The sequence below is a fragment of the Odontesthes bonariensis genome, chromosome 21 (genome assembly GCF_027942865.1).
Source record: "Odontesthes bonariensis isolate fOdoBon6 chromosome 21, fOdoBon6.hap1, whole genome shotgun sequence".
Classification (NCBI taxonomy): domain Eukaryota; kingdom Metazoa; phylum Chordata; class Actinopteri; order Atheriniformes; family Atherinopsidae; genus Odontesthes; species Odontesthes bonariensis.
Window position 1 is genome coordinate 33,541,727 of NC_134526.1, and position 16,929 is coordinate 33,558,655.

The window sequence follows — 16,929 nt, forward strand, 5'->3', positions numbered from 1 at the left end:
TACATTTGTGATATCGTGTAATATAGAAACAATTTGCTTGTCTCGTTGGATTTGCTGATTTATTGACTGGAGTAGTATCCTAACTTGGCTAACCTAGCTGAAAGCATAAGCTAACGTTTAGCCTTTGTTACTCGCCTCGTTCCGTTTGGGATAAACATGCAGCTCGTGCGTTTTTGAAGCGGTTTTCTTTGTACCAGGTTCAGATTTGATGACATAAATAAATGCACTGCCTTGTGTGTGCTATCAATGTGTTGGTTTGGGAGGATGAAAGCCTGATCTTTCCATGTTTTTCTTTCCAGCAGACGGGTCGTCCTACAAATTATTGCCCATTGGACCACAACATGTACCCCAATTTTTTTGTTATCCCTTGTATAATAAATCTCTTCATACCAATATCCGTTCCAGTCGTTAATATGATGTTGATGTGATAATCATGCTCACAAACCTTTTGTCCTTAATTTCTTTTATTAGGCTCACATTACAGACTGGTAAGGCAGCTTATTTTCAGAAATAACAGCTTAAAGTGTCTGCTGTAAAGTGTGTGGTGCAAATATGGACAATAAACAGTATGAATATAAACAGTATGAATATAAACGGGCAACAGTGCAATCATCAAGAACGAGATGACCGGAGCAGGAACAGCGAAGGGCACATCGGAGGTGCTGCATGGGCTCAGTGATGTTCTGGGGGAACAAGACACGACATGACATTATAGCATGTACTTTCATCCATTGTAAAAAAAATTAAAAAAGGTGTTTCAGAATGCGGTAGTGGTGGCTGTGTGTACAATAGGTGCATGGCGCATCAACTCACCGTAAAGTTTGTCTATCATGCGCTCAAACCGAGCTAAAAAGCGCTCCGTTTTCTGCTCGTGGCGCTTCTGCTCCTTCAGGCTCTCCTGTATCAGGTAATCCATTATGGGATTGGACTTCCTACTTCTTTTTGGGGATGGGGATGACTTTAGAAACAGATCTTCGTTTGGGGCGCTAAACCTGATCAGGCTCTTTGTGCTTGAGTCCCTGTGAATCAGTCACGTATATGAATACTTGTGATAATAGGTGGCGAAATGACGCTCATGTCACTCAAAAGGAACTTCTCTATGGTTAACCAACTACATTGCTTGTAAATACTCGTGTTACAATTTAAAAAACGACAACTCTTTCGCAGCACCTTCACATGCATTGACCGATTACTCCATGTAAAATAGCGACTTTTCCCATGTGCGTTTATAACAGAAAACAACTACACATTGCCACCACTTTAAACTCACACAATACACCAGTTATCACAACTTAAAACGATTAAAACAGTTAAATTATGGCAAAAAAATAGAAGAACTTACATTTGTGTGGTGAATTTTTAAAAAGACTCGCGATCTCCCGTTAGTCGCGTTGTACTCTGGGAAATATATCATACCCCTTCAAACGGAGTCTGCCTGGCCGAAGCCCTCCGTTTGAAGGGCTACAACGGAGGGGTAGGGCTAAGGGGAAGGGCTTTGGAAGAGTATTGGGACAACACTACCTCTTCACGTGAACGCGCAAAACGGAGGGGAAGGGGTAAGGGGTAGGGCCAAGGGGTGAATTGGGATTGGGCCTAAAACTTTTCATTTTTGTCAAAACTTTTAATTAATTGGTTGCAATGGGGGTGTGAAGAGTATTTCAAGCAATATGTAAAAAAATGTTCCAGAAAAAGATCCCCTACCCCACCTTTAAGAGCGTTTGTTGAATCTGATGTGGCGTGTTCGTAGGAGACCTTCGTACGAAAAAAGTAAGAGAAATTTAGAATAAAAATACGAAAATGTTCTTGCATGAGGCCCATTGTGTTGAAGGAACTGCACCCTACTGCATTTTGCATTTAAAAAAAGAAGAAAGACCTTTGCTAATGTTGTCCTCTGGCTTGTTCAATATTATCTGTAATATGGTTTCTACACCCATTGTTTATACCTATTGATTGATAAAGTTTTTAAGTAAAGAAAATGAACGGCTGGAAGATTTAGTGCGACTAACACTCCAGAGCAGAAGGGGGCAGCAAAACACTGTCAGGGTGGAAAACGAGCGCCGTAAAAGAAGAACATCCTCCGGGTGGCCAGACTCAACCATAGGACTCAAGCCTCCTGACAGAACGACGGATGTCATAAATTGACTTTTGTTTTTCCTCTAAGCAATAATACCGCCGAAGCGAGACAAACAGCGTGAGATGCCTCTGCCCGTGCAGGTGTTTAACTTTCAGGTAAGCCTGAATTCAGAAAACTGAGAGACCTTAGCAAGGTGTTGGGAAATGACATGAAGACAGACATTTGGACAGCAGTGTCCAAGCTAAAAACACCATGTCAGGTATTCCTTGTCATTATCAGCATGTAAGCAGAATGCAGAATTAAGTGATTTTTCTAAGGTTCTGTCTGGCGATTCCCAAGTGAAAGAAAGCAAAGTGAAGAAAACGACGCAATTCCTGTTTTTGCTTTGAATAATGCCGAAATCAGAATGACCCTTAAAATGTCTTGAAATCTCTTCAGTTCTTGTCCATTTTCTGGCAGCCTAGCTGTCTTAAGTTGGACACTTTAGTGAATTTGGGTAGGAAGGCTAACAACTGAAGGCCTCCACTTGCTAACAACAATAGCACTGCTTCTGTAGCTAATGCTAAGTAGCAACAGGGACAAAGCATCGAGTGATGATAGAAGTTTTATTGAGAAAGGCAGTGAGGTGGATTCTTAGAGCAGTGAAAAACTATGTGTGTCTGCTGTGTGGTTATCATTGTAACCTGAGCTTAACCGAAGCTGGAGTTAACTTAACTCCATGTTGATAACTGTTTGTCATCCGTTAGCTTATTAGCATTAGCATTAGTAAATATATATATATATATATATATATACACACACACACACACACACAAAGAGAGAGAAGTACCTTTGATTTTTTTCTGAAATGACTAAATATTGTAAAAATATGTAGTTTTTTTAGTCTTGTACTTGTACTGTAAGCTGCATTTGTCCTGGTGACCCTGACAGTGGAGCTAAAGCTGCATCTTAGCTAACACCTCAGGAATGGCTCATTACTTGCTCGTTTTGCTCAAACTGAGGTTTCCTTTTTTGTTTATCGGGTATATGTTATTTCTTCAACTATCCTTGGAGACATTCCAGTGGAACACAAAAGAGGTAAATCTGTGTTTCTGGTGTTTCTCTCCAGGGCTCTGTGGAGCCCATGCAGATTGATGCAGACCCTCAAGAGGACCAGCAGAATGCTCCTGACATCAACTATATAGTGGAGAACCCAACACTGGTAATGACCTCACAACTTGCCCTCCTTTATTGTAATACTAATCTTAAATATGGCATACAGCATAACTGTTCACATAGAGCAGGGCTTGAAATGTGGTGTGGGATTGCAGGTATCGTGCATAATTTCACAGAATGGCACAAATGTACAATTTATAAACACACATTTCCAGTGATGGCATTTGTCTCTTGTAAGTTTGTGTCCATACGACCCACCAGGAGAGACACTGACACTGCTCACTGTCTGTGACCTCATCAGCTCAGTTGTTGCCAGGCAACAAACGCAACACTACAATGCATTCATGGGGATTTCTGCCGTCTCTGCTACACTTCCAGCCTTTCAACCGTTTGTGAACTGCTTCCCAGGAAAAAATAAGAAGTTGGATTTATTCATGTAAAGGATGCATCCAACTCCTCTGCCTCCCTCATCAGTAAACTCAAAGCACCATCTGGGTCTCCTCACCTCCAACTATACATGCTGTTGAACAGCAACCTGTCATAGGTCCAACTTTCTGAGGAGGTGGAAGGTGAGCCACATGCAGGTGATGCATCAATGCCAGAACTCAGTATGTGGCAGTTTACATCAACTTCTATGTGGAGACGATACACACCAAGACTGTGAGCTGCTTCCCCAGTAACAAACCCTGATCAGCAGTTATCTGGAAAAGCTACTTAACATCCAAAAAGTCCTTCAAAGCGGGAGACGGGGAGTTACTTTGGACTGTTTAAAAACAGCTGGAAAAAAGACAGAGAACAAGGAGGAGTACAGCAGCTAGAACACAAGCTGCAGCAGAATGTGGTCAGAGATGTGGTCAGGGATGGGAAAGATCTCAGGCTGCAAGGTGGGCAATGATCTGCTCGACCCTGCCTCCATCAGGCAAGGCAATTTTATTTGTAGAGCACAATTCGTACACAAGGTGTGCTTTACAGCTACATAAAATCACAAGAAGGCAATAAAATCTATTCTCTCAGCCTCACCAACTTCTCCCCCCACATCAGGACACACTGAAGGCTCCAGCATGGTTGCCGCGTCGGCTCGTGCGAGCGGTGTTGATGACGTCACGGTTTCGTGCCGGCTATTTATAGTGGCGCTAGTCGAAGCGCCAGTAGTTGCAATTTTGTCCGTCACAGAGGTGTCGCTGCTACGTGAAGGTTACTACTCTACAACCACGAAAGGCAAGAAGAAAACGATGTCACTGTCATCAACGATGTCACTGTCATCAATGATCATCAATATGTGTGTTCTCACCATCATAGTCTGATGTAGTACTTAGAATATTGCTATAGGACGTTTAAGGGTACTGTGTTACCCTTTGTTTGTTTGTTATGAAATAATAATGCTTCAGTGGACACACTTGGGAATTATCGTTACCTTTCAGGATGCAACAACAATAACTAATAATAATAGATCAGTTTTATATAGCGCTAATACTCAACGCCGCTGCCAGTGAATGAAACGACAGCAAATTCCTAATGACATCATTAATTTACAAATGATACATGAAACGTCATTTTGACATCACAGGCCAGCTGCGCCGTGAGCAACACGTCAACTGTAAATCCAGCCCCCCTCTGCCCCCCCACCGAGGCTTTTCAGAGAATCTGTGGGACAGCTCAATAATAAAGAATTACAGCAGTCCAATCCTGAAGTAACAGATGCATGGAGCAGTTTTTCTGCATCACATGGACACAGGATCAGGATGTTTCCCATCACCGATAAGCAACCGCACCACAGCAGACCTGAACAGACTATCTGAATGTTAAGCTAACATTTGAGTGGCTAAGTTTTGACAATGTTTTGACGATGTCGACTGAATGTGTCTGTCCACGTTTCTAGGACCTGGAGCAGTATGCAACCAGCTACAGTGGACTGATGCGCATTGAGAGGCTTCAGTTCATTGCTGAGCACTGCCCTCAGCTCCGGGTGGAGGCTCTGAAGATGGCCCTCACCTTCGTCCAAAGGACCTTTAATGTTGATGCGTATGAAGAGATCCACCGGAAACTCACAGAAGCCACACGGTATCACAGTTAACTTTTAAAAGTTTCACTGGGCATAGTGAGCCATATTATGGGCCATTCATAGATTATATTTACTGTGCAGAAATTACTCATAATTCAAGTTCTGTTTTCCATGTTGGTGGTTAGAGTGGTTTAATCTTTAAAATGTATGAAATAAATCCCAACAAAATCTAATGATGGAAAGCATTTCCTGATCCATTCACTGCAGTGGGTCATAAAAGTGGTCTCACAGCAACAGTTTTTATCATTTGCAAAGCAGGTGAATCAACCCAATGAAATGTTTTAGTTCATAAAACATCATTACATTAATAGTTCTGAAAAACCACTTCAATTGAACCGAGCCTACAGTTCAGTTCAATTAACTTTATTTATATAGCGCCAAATTACAACAAAAGTCATCTCAAGGAGCTAAAATAATACAGTCCAATTCAAGCCAATTGGAGTTCAGTTCATTGTAATCATAATCCAATGAAATCCAATTAATTATTTACAAAATAATCCAATTCATTAAATTAGATTTAATTTTATAGATGGTTCTTTTCGCTTGTTCTCCCTTTAACTGTCTAGCCAATAACGTCTGTGGTTTGTCACCAAGCTCAAAATGTCTCTGTTTAGGTTTTAGAAGTGTGTTGCCAGTTTGTTCCCCTAGAATGGAGTTGTATTCATATTTTAATTTAAGGATGTTATCCTAATCCGTTTGGAGCAAAGAGGTTTTATTAACCTGTTCTGCAGCTAGCAATTCCTACTCAATCATGTCCAACCTGCCTCGCTTGGTTCTTTTCAATGTTGCTTCATAAGAAATAATTTGACCCCAATATATACTTTGAGTGCTTCCCACAGTATGGAATCAGTCACCTCCCCATTGTCATTGATTACGAGGAACTGCGAAATGTGCGATGTGATGTATTCCTTAAATGCCTCAACTGTTTGCAAAAAAGGGTTAAATCGCCAACTATAGGCCTGCCAAGGAAGAGACAGTTGAAGTTTAAGGGTGACTGGACTGTGGTCTGATATTATTATGTTGTGGTATTTAGTGTGATCAATATTTGAGATTAATCTAGAATCAACTAAGAAGTGATGAATTTGTGTGTATGATCTGTGTACATGAGAGTAGAAGGAATAATCGTGATCAGATCGGTGTTATCTCCAAATATCCACCACCTTCTTTGACTTCATCAAATTGTTAAGAGTTTGTACAGTAAGGATTTTTGGTGGGGGAGCGGAGGAGAACCTATCCAGATATGGATCCAGATAACAATTGAAGTCACCCCCAATCAATATATGACTTGAATCATCATCCAGGATCAGATCAAACGCTTTGCGAAGAAAAGCTGGGTCATCTGTGTTTGGTCCGTAGATATCTACCTGTATAAAGGGAAATAAATTGATATAAACAGATAGAATTATAAACCTGCCATTTGAATCTGTAATGGAAGAAAAAAACAAAGGGTACAGATTCACGGAAAAGAATGGCAACGCCTCTAGCCTTGGATGTAAAAGGTGACTGGTAGAAAACTCAGTTAACTTGATTTCACAGGTCTATGCTGAGTGGCTTTAACGTGCGTAACATTCTTACAAGAATATTACGTCAGATTTCAATGACTTCAAATGTGCAGACAATTTACCTCACTTAATTGGGTGGCCTAAACCACGGACATTACAAGAAACCAAGGATATAGAATCAAGCATGTTATTCATTTGTGATACCTTGAAGGAGCGACAAGATTAAAGTGTTAGTTCGCCATTTTGCACATTAAGCCCTGTTTGGGGGTATTCTGGGATGAGTTAGAGATGTTCTGATCACAATTTGGACATTTGGTGCTGAACGGAGCATTTAGGTATCCACTGCGGCAGCCCCCCCACCTTTGCATTGAGTCAATGACCACTCAAGCAAACAATCATAAAACGGCATTAAACTTTCGTTTGCAGAGACATGAAACTCACCGTGTGGTCTGTGGTGGACAGCGATACGTTGGCTCGAAAATCACCGCGAAATACGCTTCCAGAGAAGTTATATTACCATTATTGTCCGTCTTCATTGATTTGTATTGGTTTGACTAGTATTACTCCGCGCGCTGTATATCGCTGGATGTCTTGCTGCTGCTATTCAACGGTGTCTGGAAAAATAGGTCCACCAAATGCTAAAACAACTGTTAGAAGGCACATTTCGCTGCGATTTTCGGGTCAATTTATCGCTGTCCACCACTGACCACACGGTGAGTTCCATCTCTTTTCAAACGAAAGTTTAATGCCGTTTTATGATTGTTTGCTTGAGTGGTCATTGACTCAATGCAAAGGTGGGGGGGCTGCAGCAGTGGATACCTAAATGCTCCGTTCAGCACCAAATGTCCAAATTGTGATCAGAACATCTATAATTCACCCCAGACTACCTAAAAACAGGGCTTAATGTGCAAAATGGCAAACTAACCCTTTAAACGATAAGCAACAGAAAGGTAACAACATTGTAATAAAACATAAAGTCAACATTAAGTTTGGCAGCCAGCAACAAACAAACAAACAAACAAACAAAAAGTAAACACTTAAATACATGAACAGAACCCCAACCAGTGCTTCCCCAAACGAAGCAAAGTTACCTTCATCCACATCAGGGACCACCGGGGAAAGAAAAGAAAAAAAACCTCCAGCTCACAGCCCCTCTATGGCACACACCTTACAGAACAGGTTAAGCATACGAGGAAAAAAATGCCACAATAAAAGTTCCTTCAGTAGAAGCTTAGACTCTGCACTATCAAAATAAAGCCTTTCAAAGTTTTTGGTGGACAAAGTTCTTTGCTCTACCGGGTTGTTGAATACCTTCACTTGATTCTGGTAATGAACATGGAGCCTGGCCGGGAAACGCAGCGAGTGGCGAATCTCCTTCTCCCTCAGCAGCTGAAGCACCTCGCGGAAGCTCCACTGTTGCTCCATCACCTCCGCAGTGAAAGATCAAAATACTTTGACCTCCATAATCCATTGACCACTGTTTCCCGAGCCGCAGAATCTTTTCTTTATCCTGTGCGAGGTGTATCAGGTCTGGAGCCCTCCGGTGGCTTGGGCTGTTGTGTGCGGCGCACCCGATCCATGACTACCGGCTTGGTAAAGCTTGGGAATTCCATTGGAAAGGAACTCTGTCGGCCTCCCTGTCTCTTCGCCTTCGGGAACGCCGACTATCTTTGTTGTTGCGCCTGGATCTCGCTTTTTGTTTTCCTGTTGCAGCTTGGCGACTGAAGTTTCCACAGCATGAATGCGCTGTTCATGGTCATAAACATGTCTATTCTGTCCGCATGTCGCAGCGCCCCCTGCCCAGAATAGTTGAAGCTGTTATAACTGCAAAGGGTGGGCTGAGATCATATTAAGAATGGGGATGTCACTTTAGTTCATAAGCGTGTAGAGACAGATGAGAAAATACTATATGGGAAAAAGTCATATCACGATATTTTTTTTTTTTACATCAGTCGATATCGATATATATCACAATTATAAAACAAATCACTATTTTGTGAATTTTAAATGTTCCCTGTTACTCTTAATTGAGATTTGATGATATCAGAAGGTTAATTTTTAATGAAATATTTATTTCTGTCAAAGTTGAACATGACATGTGACACTATACAACTGTTTCAGATAAATACAGAACAGGTATTTTAAATAAAAATCCTGTATCTGACGGCTCACCCGTTTGCCCTCCAGCAGCGGTGGTCTCTTGCTGTTCGGGGGCTCTCAGCTGATGAACACATCCCTCACACACGCAGTAAACTCACTCAGCTGTTTGTATCAGAAACACAGGAAACATGTTGCTCTGCACTCGCTTCAGTGAGGAGGGGCCGCTCTCTTTATTAAACATTGACCAGGAATACAACTACGACGCATGTATGCGTGTAAAGATCGTCTATAGTGACAGACATCGCACTCTAACATCAACTAATCAAACAAAGTTATCATTCTCTGAGCTCAACGGGTGGCGTTGCTTCAGCTGATGAAACGCTTCAAAAAGACTTAAAAAAAAACAAAATACCTCCACACCACCGAACTTTTATATGTGTATATATATATATATATATATATATGTATATATGTATTGAGGCGGTTGCGTTCAACTACTGGCCAATAACTTGCCGATTTATTGGCAAGTTATTGCTTTGTTATCAAAGTAATAGATGTTATATCCTCTTGGCACTGCCCTTTTGTTGCATAAATGAGTAAATATGTATGAATTGGATTATTTTTAAATTAATTATGATTACAATGAATTGAACTCCAATTGGCTTGAATTGGACTTTATTATTTAAGTGCCTTGAGATGACATTTGTTGTAATTTGGCGCTATACAAATAAAGTGAATTGAATTGAATGCCCAGGCAGCAGACTCTGAACAGATGGATAGTATTACCTTCAGTAAACCCGAACAAACTGGGACCTTCTTACACATGGTCTGAGAACAGGTTTTGGTAACCCATAAATACCACTGACCCCCACCCTACCACCCTAACCCAAGAAGCCATCAAATCCTTACAGAATTATGAATTGACTGATTCAACTTCTTTGAATACTGTGAGTGGAGATCTGTGGATAAGTGTTGGAGTCCATCCATCCATCCATCCATCCATCCATCCATTATCTTCCGCTGCTCCGGGGATCGGGTCGCGGGGGCAGCAGCTTGAGCAGAGAGACCCAGATGTCCCTGTCCCCGGCCACTTCCTCCAGCTCTTCTGGGGGGACCCCGAGGCGTTCCCAGGCCAGCCGAGAAACATAGTCTCTCCAACGTGTCCTGGGTCTTCCCCGGGGCCTCCTCCCAGTGGGACGGGCCCGGAACACCTCACCGGGGAGGCGTCCAGGAGGCATTCTCACCAGATGCCCGAGCCACCTCATCTGACTCCTCTCGATGCGGAGGAGCAGCGGTTCTACTCCGAGCCCCTCCCGGATGACCGAGCTTCTCACCCTATCTCTAAGGGAGAGCCCAGACACCCTGCGGAGGAAACTCATTTCGGCCGCTTGTATTCGCGATCTCGTTCTTTCGGTCACTACCCACAGCTCGTGACCATAGGTGAGGGTAGGAACATAGATTGACCGGTAAATGGAGAGCTTGGCCTTCTGGCTCAGCTCCTTCTTCACCACGACGGGCCGGTGCAGAGCCCGCATCACTGCAGACGCCGCACCGATCCGTCTGTCAATCTCCTGCTCCATTCGTCCCTCACTCGTAAACAAGACCCTGAGATACTTGAACTCCTCCACTTGGGGAAGGATCTCATTCCCGACCCGGAGAGAGCATTCTACCCTTTTCCGGCCGAAGACCATGGTCTCGGATTTGGAGCTGCTGATTCTCATCCCAGCCGCTTCACACTCGGCTGCGAACCGCTCCAGCGAGAGCTGGACCCGATTCTGAGGTCGCCAAACCAGACCCCCTCAACGCCCTGGCTGCGCCTAGAAATTCTGTCCATAAAAATTATGAACAGAATCGGTGACAAAGGGCAGCCCTGACGGAGTCCAACCCTCACAGGAGACATGTCCGACTTACTGCCGGCAATGCGGACCAAACTTTGACACCGGTCATACAAGAATTCCCGAGGGACACGGTCGAACGCCTTCTCCAAGTCCACAAAACACCGGATGGTGGACCAGAATCTCCTCGAGGCCGTCCGGAAGTCGTTCTCCATGGCCTCCCCGAACTCCTCCCAAGCCCGAGTTTTTGCCTCAGCAACCGCCGAGGCTGCGTTCCGCTTGGCCTGTCGGTACCCATCAGCTGCTTCCAGAGTCCCACTGGCCAAAAAGGCCCGATAGGACTCTTTCTTCAGCTTGACGGCTTCCCTCACCACTGGGGTCCACCAGCGGGTTCGGGGATTGCCGCCACGACAGGCACCGACCACCTTACGGCCACAGCTCTGGTCGGCCGCCTCAACAATGGAGGCACGGAACATGGCCCATTCGGGCTCAATGTCCCCCACCTCCCCCGGGACATGGTTGAAGCTCTGCCGGAGGCGAAAGTTGAAACTCCTCCTTACAGGGGATTCCGCCAGCCGTTCCCAACAGACCCTCACAGTACGTTTGGGCCTGCCAGGTCTGACCGGCTTCCTCCCCCACCAGCGGAGCCAACTCACCACCAGGTGGTGATCAGTTGACAGCTCCGCCCCTCTCTTCACCCGAGTGTCCAGGACATACGGCCGCAAGTCCGACGATACCACCACAAAGTCGATCATCGAGCTGCGGCCTAGGGTGTCCTGGTGCCAAGTGCACATATGGACACCCTTATGCCTGAACATGGTGTTCGTTATGGACAGTCCGTGACGAGCACAGAAGTCCAACAACAAAACAACACTCTGATTCAGATCGGGGGGGCCGTTCCTCCCAATCACGCCCCTCCAGGTCTCACTGTCATTGCCCAGGTGAGCATTGAAGTCCCCCAGCAGGACGAGGGAGTCTCACGGAGGAGCACTCTCTAGTGCCTCCTCCAGGGACTCCAAAAAGGGTGGGTACTCTGAACTGCCGTTCGGTGCATAAGCACAAACAACAGTCAGGACCCGTCCCCCCACCCTAAGGCAGAGGGAGGCTACCCTCTCGTCTACCGGGGTGAACCCCAATGTACAGGCGCACAGCCGGGGGGCAATAAGTATGCCCACACCTGCTCTACGCCTCTCACCACGGGCAACTCCAGAGTGGAAGAGAGTCCAACCCCTCTCGAGGAGGCTGGTTCCGGAGCCCAAGCCATGCGTCGAGGTGAGTCCAACTATATCTAGCCGGAACCGCTCAGCCTCGCGCACCAGCTCAGGCTCCTTCCCCAGCAGAGAGGTGACGTTCCACGTCCCAAGAGCCAGCTTCAGTAGCCGAGGATCAGACCGCCAAGGTCCCTGCCTTCGGCTGCCGCCCAGCTCACACTGCACCCGACCCCCATGGCCCCTCCCACGGGTGGTGAGCCTGTCGGAAGGGGGACCCTTGTCGTTTCTTCGGGCTGTGCCCGACCGAGCCCCAGTAGTTGGCACTGGTTGGTGCTGGTTCCTCCAGTTTACGTAGAACGTCTTAGCTGTCTAACTTCAGCTTTCTTAGGCTGAGGGTGGTGAAGAGATCCTCAGCAATGTGTGGCTGGTTAAGGTTGCTAATACTTAGTGATCAGTCTTAGTCTAACTCCTAAACAACAAGTTCACAAGGTTTAAAGGACATTTATAGCGGAGGGGATCTTAAAAACAATGAGTGCTCAATGTTTAGAAGTCAAACAAGAGTCCTCAAAACATTGTTCCACGAGCCACAGCAGCATTGCTGAATGGAAAAAAAACAACAAAATAAGCAGATTCAGCTTTATGTTTATGTATTTTACACTTTTATCCAAAGCGACTTGCACTCGTATCCCAGGTAGGCAGGTAGGGTAAGGGGGTCTTGCCTAAGAACCCATACTGGAGGAAGTACCTTTCATGCAGGGAGGGAGGTGGTCTCCCACATGGAAGGCAGCAATCTCAGCACTACACCGTCCAGCTTCAGCTTTGTCAGTCAGAATTCTGGCTCTTTTATCTGCCCGTGTTCTCATGTCTGGTGTAGAATTGCAATCCATTTCACTGTCCTAATGAGGCATGCATTCATTGCTTCTCTCCCCACTGGAACAGTAGAATATTCATTTCAATTCATTTTTATTTCTATAGCGCCAAATACAACAAATGTCATCTCAAGGCACTTAGATAGTAAGTCCAATTCAAGCCAATTGGAATTCAATTAATTAATAATAATCATAATTCATAAAATAATCCAATTCGTTCATATAGAGCCAATTCAAAAACAATTTCCTAGCTAAGAAAACCAACAGATTGCACTGAAAACTTTTTGTTTTTCGGTCCAATCTCCCGGCCTGAGCGTGCCTGAGGTGACTGTGGAGAGAAACGACTCCCTTTTAACAGGAAGAAACCTCTGGCAGAACCAGACTCAGGAAGTAATCCAATCCTGAAGTAACAAATGCATGGAGCAGTTTTTCTGCATCACTCTGAGACAAGATGTTCCTGATTTTAACAATATTACGAAGATGAAAGAAGGCAGTCCTAGAAACCTTGTTTTATATGCGAGTCAAATGATAAGTTCTGGTCAAAAATAACTCCAAGGTTCCTCACTGTAGAACTAGAAGCCAAGGAAATACCATCTAGAGTAACTATATAGCTAGACAATTTCTCCCTGAAACGCTCAGGTCCAAAGATAACAACTTCAGTTTTGTCTGAATTTAGAAGCAGACAGTTCTGAGTCATCCAGGTCTTTATGTCTTTAAGACATGCTTGTAGTCTGACCAACCTATTGGGTTCATCTGGTTTTATAGATAAGTACAGCTGAGTATCATCAGCATAGCAATGGAAATTTATGCCATGCTGTCTAATAATGTTACCTAATGGAAGCATGTATAAAGTGAAAAGAATCGGTCCAAGCACAGAACCCTGAGGAACTCCATGACTTACTCTGGTGTGTGAGGAAGATTCTTCATTTACAAGAACAAACTGAAATCTATCAGATAAATATGACTTAAACCAGCCTAATGCAGTTCCTTTAATCCCAATAACATGTTCAAGTCTGTGTAATAAGATACTGTGATCGACCGTATCAAATGCAGCACTGAGATCCAACAGGACAAGCACAGACACAAGTCCACTATCAGAGGCTAAGAGGAGATCATTGGTAACTTTCAGCAGTGCAGTTTCTGTGCTATGATGCACTCTGAATCCTGACTGAAACTCTTCAAACTGATTATTTCTGTGTAAGTGATCACAAAGCTGAGCTGCAACTATTTTTTTAAGAACTTTAGACATAAAAGGGAGATTGGATATAGGTCTATAATGAGCCAACACTTCTGAATCAAGAGTAGGTTTTTTAAGTAAAGGTTTAATTACAGCAACCTTAAAAGGCTGAGGTACATATCCTGTCAACAAAGACAGATTGATCAAATCCAATATGGAAGTGTCAGAACAGTCTGGTTGGGATTGGGTCTAAAACACAAGTTGATGGTTTAGAAGAGACTATTGCTGTCGTTAGTTCAGAGAGATCAACTGGGCAGAAGCCGTCTAAATACAAATCAGGTTCTAAAGATACTTCTAAAGCTGCTGTACTTGATGATACATCACTGATAATAGTGGGAAGGACTCCATCAATCTTCTCTCTGATAGAAACAATTTTATTAATAAAGAAGCTCATGAAATCATCACTGCTGAGAGTTAAAGGAATACCTGGCTCAGCAGAGCTCGGACTCTTAGTCAGACTGGCTACAGTGCTGAAAAGAAACCTGGGATTATTCTTATTCTCTTCTATCAATGATGAATAATAAGCAGTTCTAGCTTTACGAAGGGCTTTCTTATACGTTATTAAACTATCTTTCCAGACTAACTGAGACTCTTCTAAATTAGAGGAACGCCACTGTCTCTCCAGCTTTCTTGCAGTCTGCTTTAAAGCACGCGGCTGTGAATTATACCAAGGAGCCAACCTCTTCTGACTGATTACCTTCCTTTTCAGAGGGGCAACATTGTCCAGTGCTGTACGCATTGAAACTATAGTGCTGTCAACAAGAGAGTCAAGTGCTGCTGGAGTAAAGTTTAGGTAGTCGTCCTCTGTCATATCTGCACATGGCAGTGAAGAAAAGGATGATGGAATTAATTCTTTAAATCTGGTTACAGCATCCTCTGATAGACACCTTCTATACGTAAATTTCTTCTCAGAAACTGTATAGTCAAGTAATGTAAACTCAAAGGTTATCAGAAAATGGTCAGATAAGAGGGAACACTGTTAACTGTTCACTCTCAATGCCATAAGTCAGCACAAGATCAAGGGTGTGATTAAGGCAGTGAGTCGCTCTGTGTACACTCTGAGAAAATCCAATAGAGTCTAATATAGAATTAAAGTTCATATTCAGGCTGTCATTTTCAACATCTACATGAATATTAAAGTCACCCACTACAATGACTTTATCTGTACTCAGCACTAACTGGGATAAAAACTCTGAGAATTCAGACAGAAACTCAGAATAAGGGCCAGGTGGACGATACACAACAACAAACACAAGAGGTTTCTGGGATTTCCACTTTGCGTGGGAAAAACTGAGAATCAGAGATTCAAAAGAGCTCAAACTAATCTTGGGTCTGGGACTGATGAGTAACCCTGATCTGAAAATAGCTGCCACTCCTCCTCCTCTGCCTGTGGTTCCAGGAACGTGAACATTTAAACAGTCAGAGGGAGTTGATTCATTAATGCTAACATGATGCTAACATGATCCACCTGCTGCAGCCAGGTTTCTGTAAGACAAAATATATCAATATGATGATCACACATCAACTCATTCACTAACAGAGACTTGGAAAGGAGAGATCTGATATTCAGCAAACCACATTTAATAGTTTGATGTTTTTGTTCAGTTAAAGTTTTTGTTTTAATAATTTCTTTTTGCAAAAGAGGATTTGCTCCTTTTGTGTTAATCGATTGGGGGGGTAGCAGCAGGTGGGAAGCTGCAGAGAAGTGTGTAAGACTACAACTCTGCATCCTGGTCTGAGCCCTGGGTTGTCATGTTTTAGGGTGGCAAATAAATTCATCCATATTTCTAGAAATGAGAGCTGCTCCTTCCAAAGTGGGATGGATGCCGTCTCTCCTCATCAGACCAGGTTTTCTCCAGAAAGATTGCCAATTATCTCTGTAGCCCACGTTGTTTGCTGGACACCATCTAGACAGCCAGCGATTGTAGGACGACATGCGGCTAAACATGTCATCACTGGTCAGATTTGGCAGGGGTCCAGAGAAAACTACGGCGTCCGACATTGTTTTGGCAAAATTACACACCGATGCAACATTAATTTTAGTGACCTCCGATTGGCGTAACCGGGTGTTATTAACGCCGACGTGAATAAGTATTTTACCATATTTACGTTTATCCTTAGCCAGCAGTTCTAAATAGGATTCTATGTCGCCCGCTCTGGCCCCTGGAATGCATTTGACTATGGCCGCTGGTGCCTCTAATGCCACGTTTCTGACTATAGAGCTGCCAGTTACCAGGGTTTTGTCCTCAGCGGGTGTGTCGCTGAGTGGGGAAAATCTGTTAGAAGCGTGGACAGGTCGATGGTGAACAACGGGCTTGACTTTAGAGCTATGCCTCTTCCTGACAGTCACCCAGCCACGTTGTAATCCTGGCTGCTCAGGTTCTGCTAGGGGGAGGCTAATTGAGCTAGCTACGCTAGGTGGCTCCGCACTGGCTAAAGGGACCTGGCTCGCTATCGGTTGATTTTCAACAGTGCAGAGCCGAGCTTCCAATTCAGATAACCTCGCCTCCAAAACTACAAAAAGACTACATTTGTTACATGTACCATTATCGCTAAAGGAGGCAGAGGAGTAACTAAACATCTGACACACGGAGCAGGTGAAAGCAGGAGATGGAGGGAGAGAACCGGTAGCCATGCTACGCTAGAGAACCAGACACACCGTTAAAAACACTCCAAGCGGAGCAAGAAATTCCACAGTGCACAAGCAAGGTAACAGGAAGTGATGCAATACGTCTTACCGCAAAGCGTCACAGCGTCAAGCCGTTGAAGACAGAGAGAGACAGAATTCACAATGCAGGAATTCCACAGCATGCCTCAATTTAAAAATATCAGAGGGGGAACAACCTTTGCGACTTTCCCTCAGGTAGTCGTGTTGGTCACTCTG

At 44.1% G+C, this 16,929-nt stretch overlaps 1 protein-coding gene across 1 annotated transcript in view; it reads left to right on the forward strand.

Moving 5' to 3' along the window:
- Positions 1-2,062: 2,062 nt before the first annotated feature.
- The window catches only part of gps1 (G protein pathway suppressor 1), a 65,740-nt gene continuing 50,873 nt past the window's right edge, over positions 2,063-16,929 (forward strand). The window contains exons 1-3 of the mRNA XM_075454952.1: positions 2,063-2,229; positions 3,183-3,275; positions 5,109-5,290. Coding sequence (XP_075311067.1) covers positions 2,197-2,229; positions 3,183-3,275; positions 5,109-5,290 — 308 coding nt within the window. The 5' untranslated portion in view covers positions 2,063-2,196. The remainder of the gene's footprint in view (positions 2,230-3,182; positions 3,276-5,108; positions 5,291-16,929) is intronic.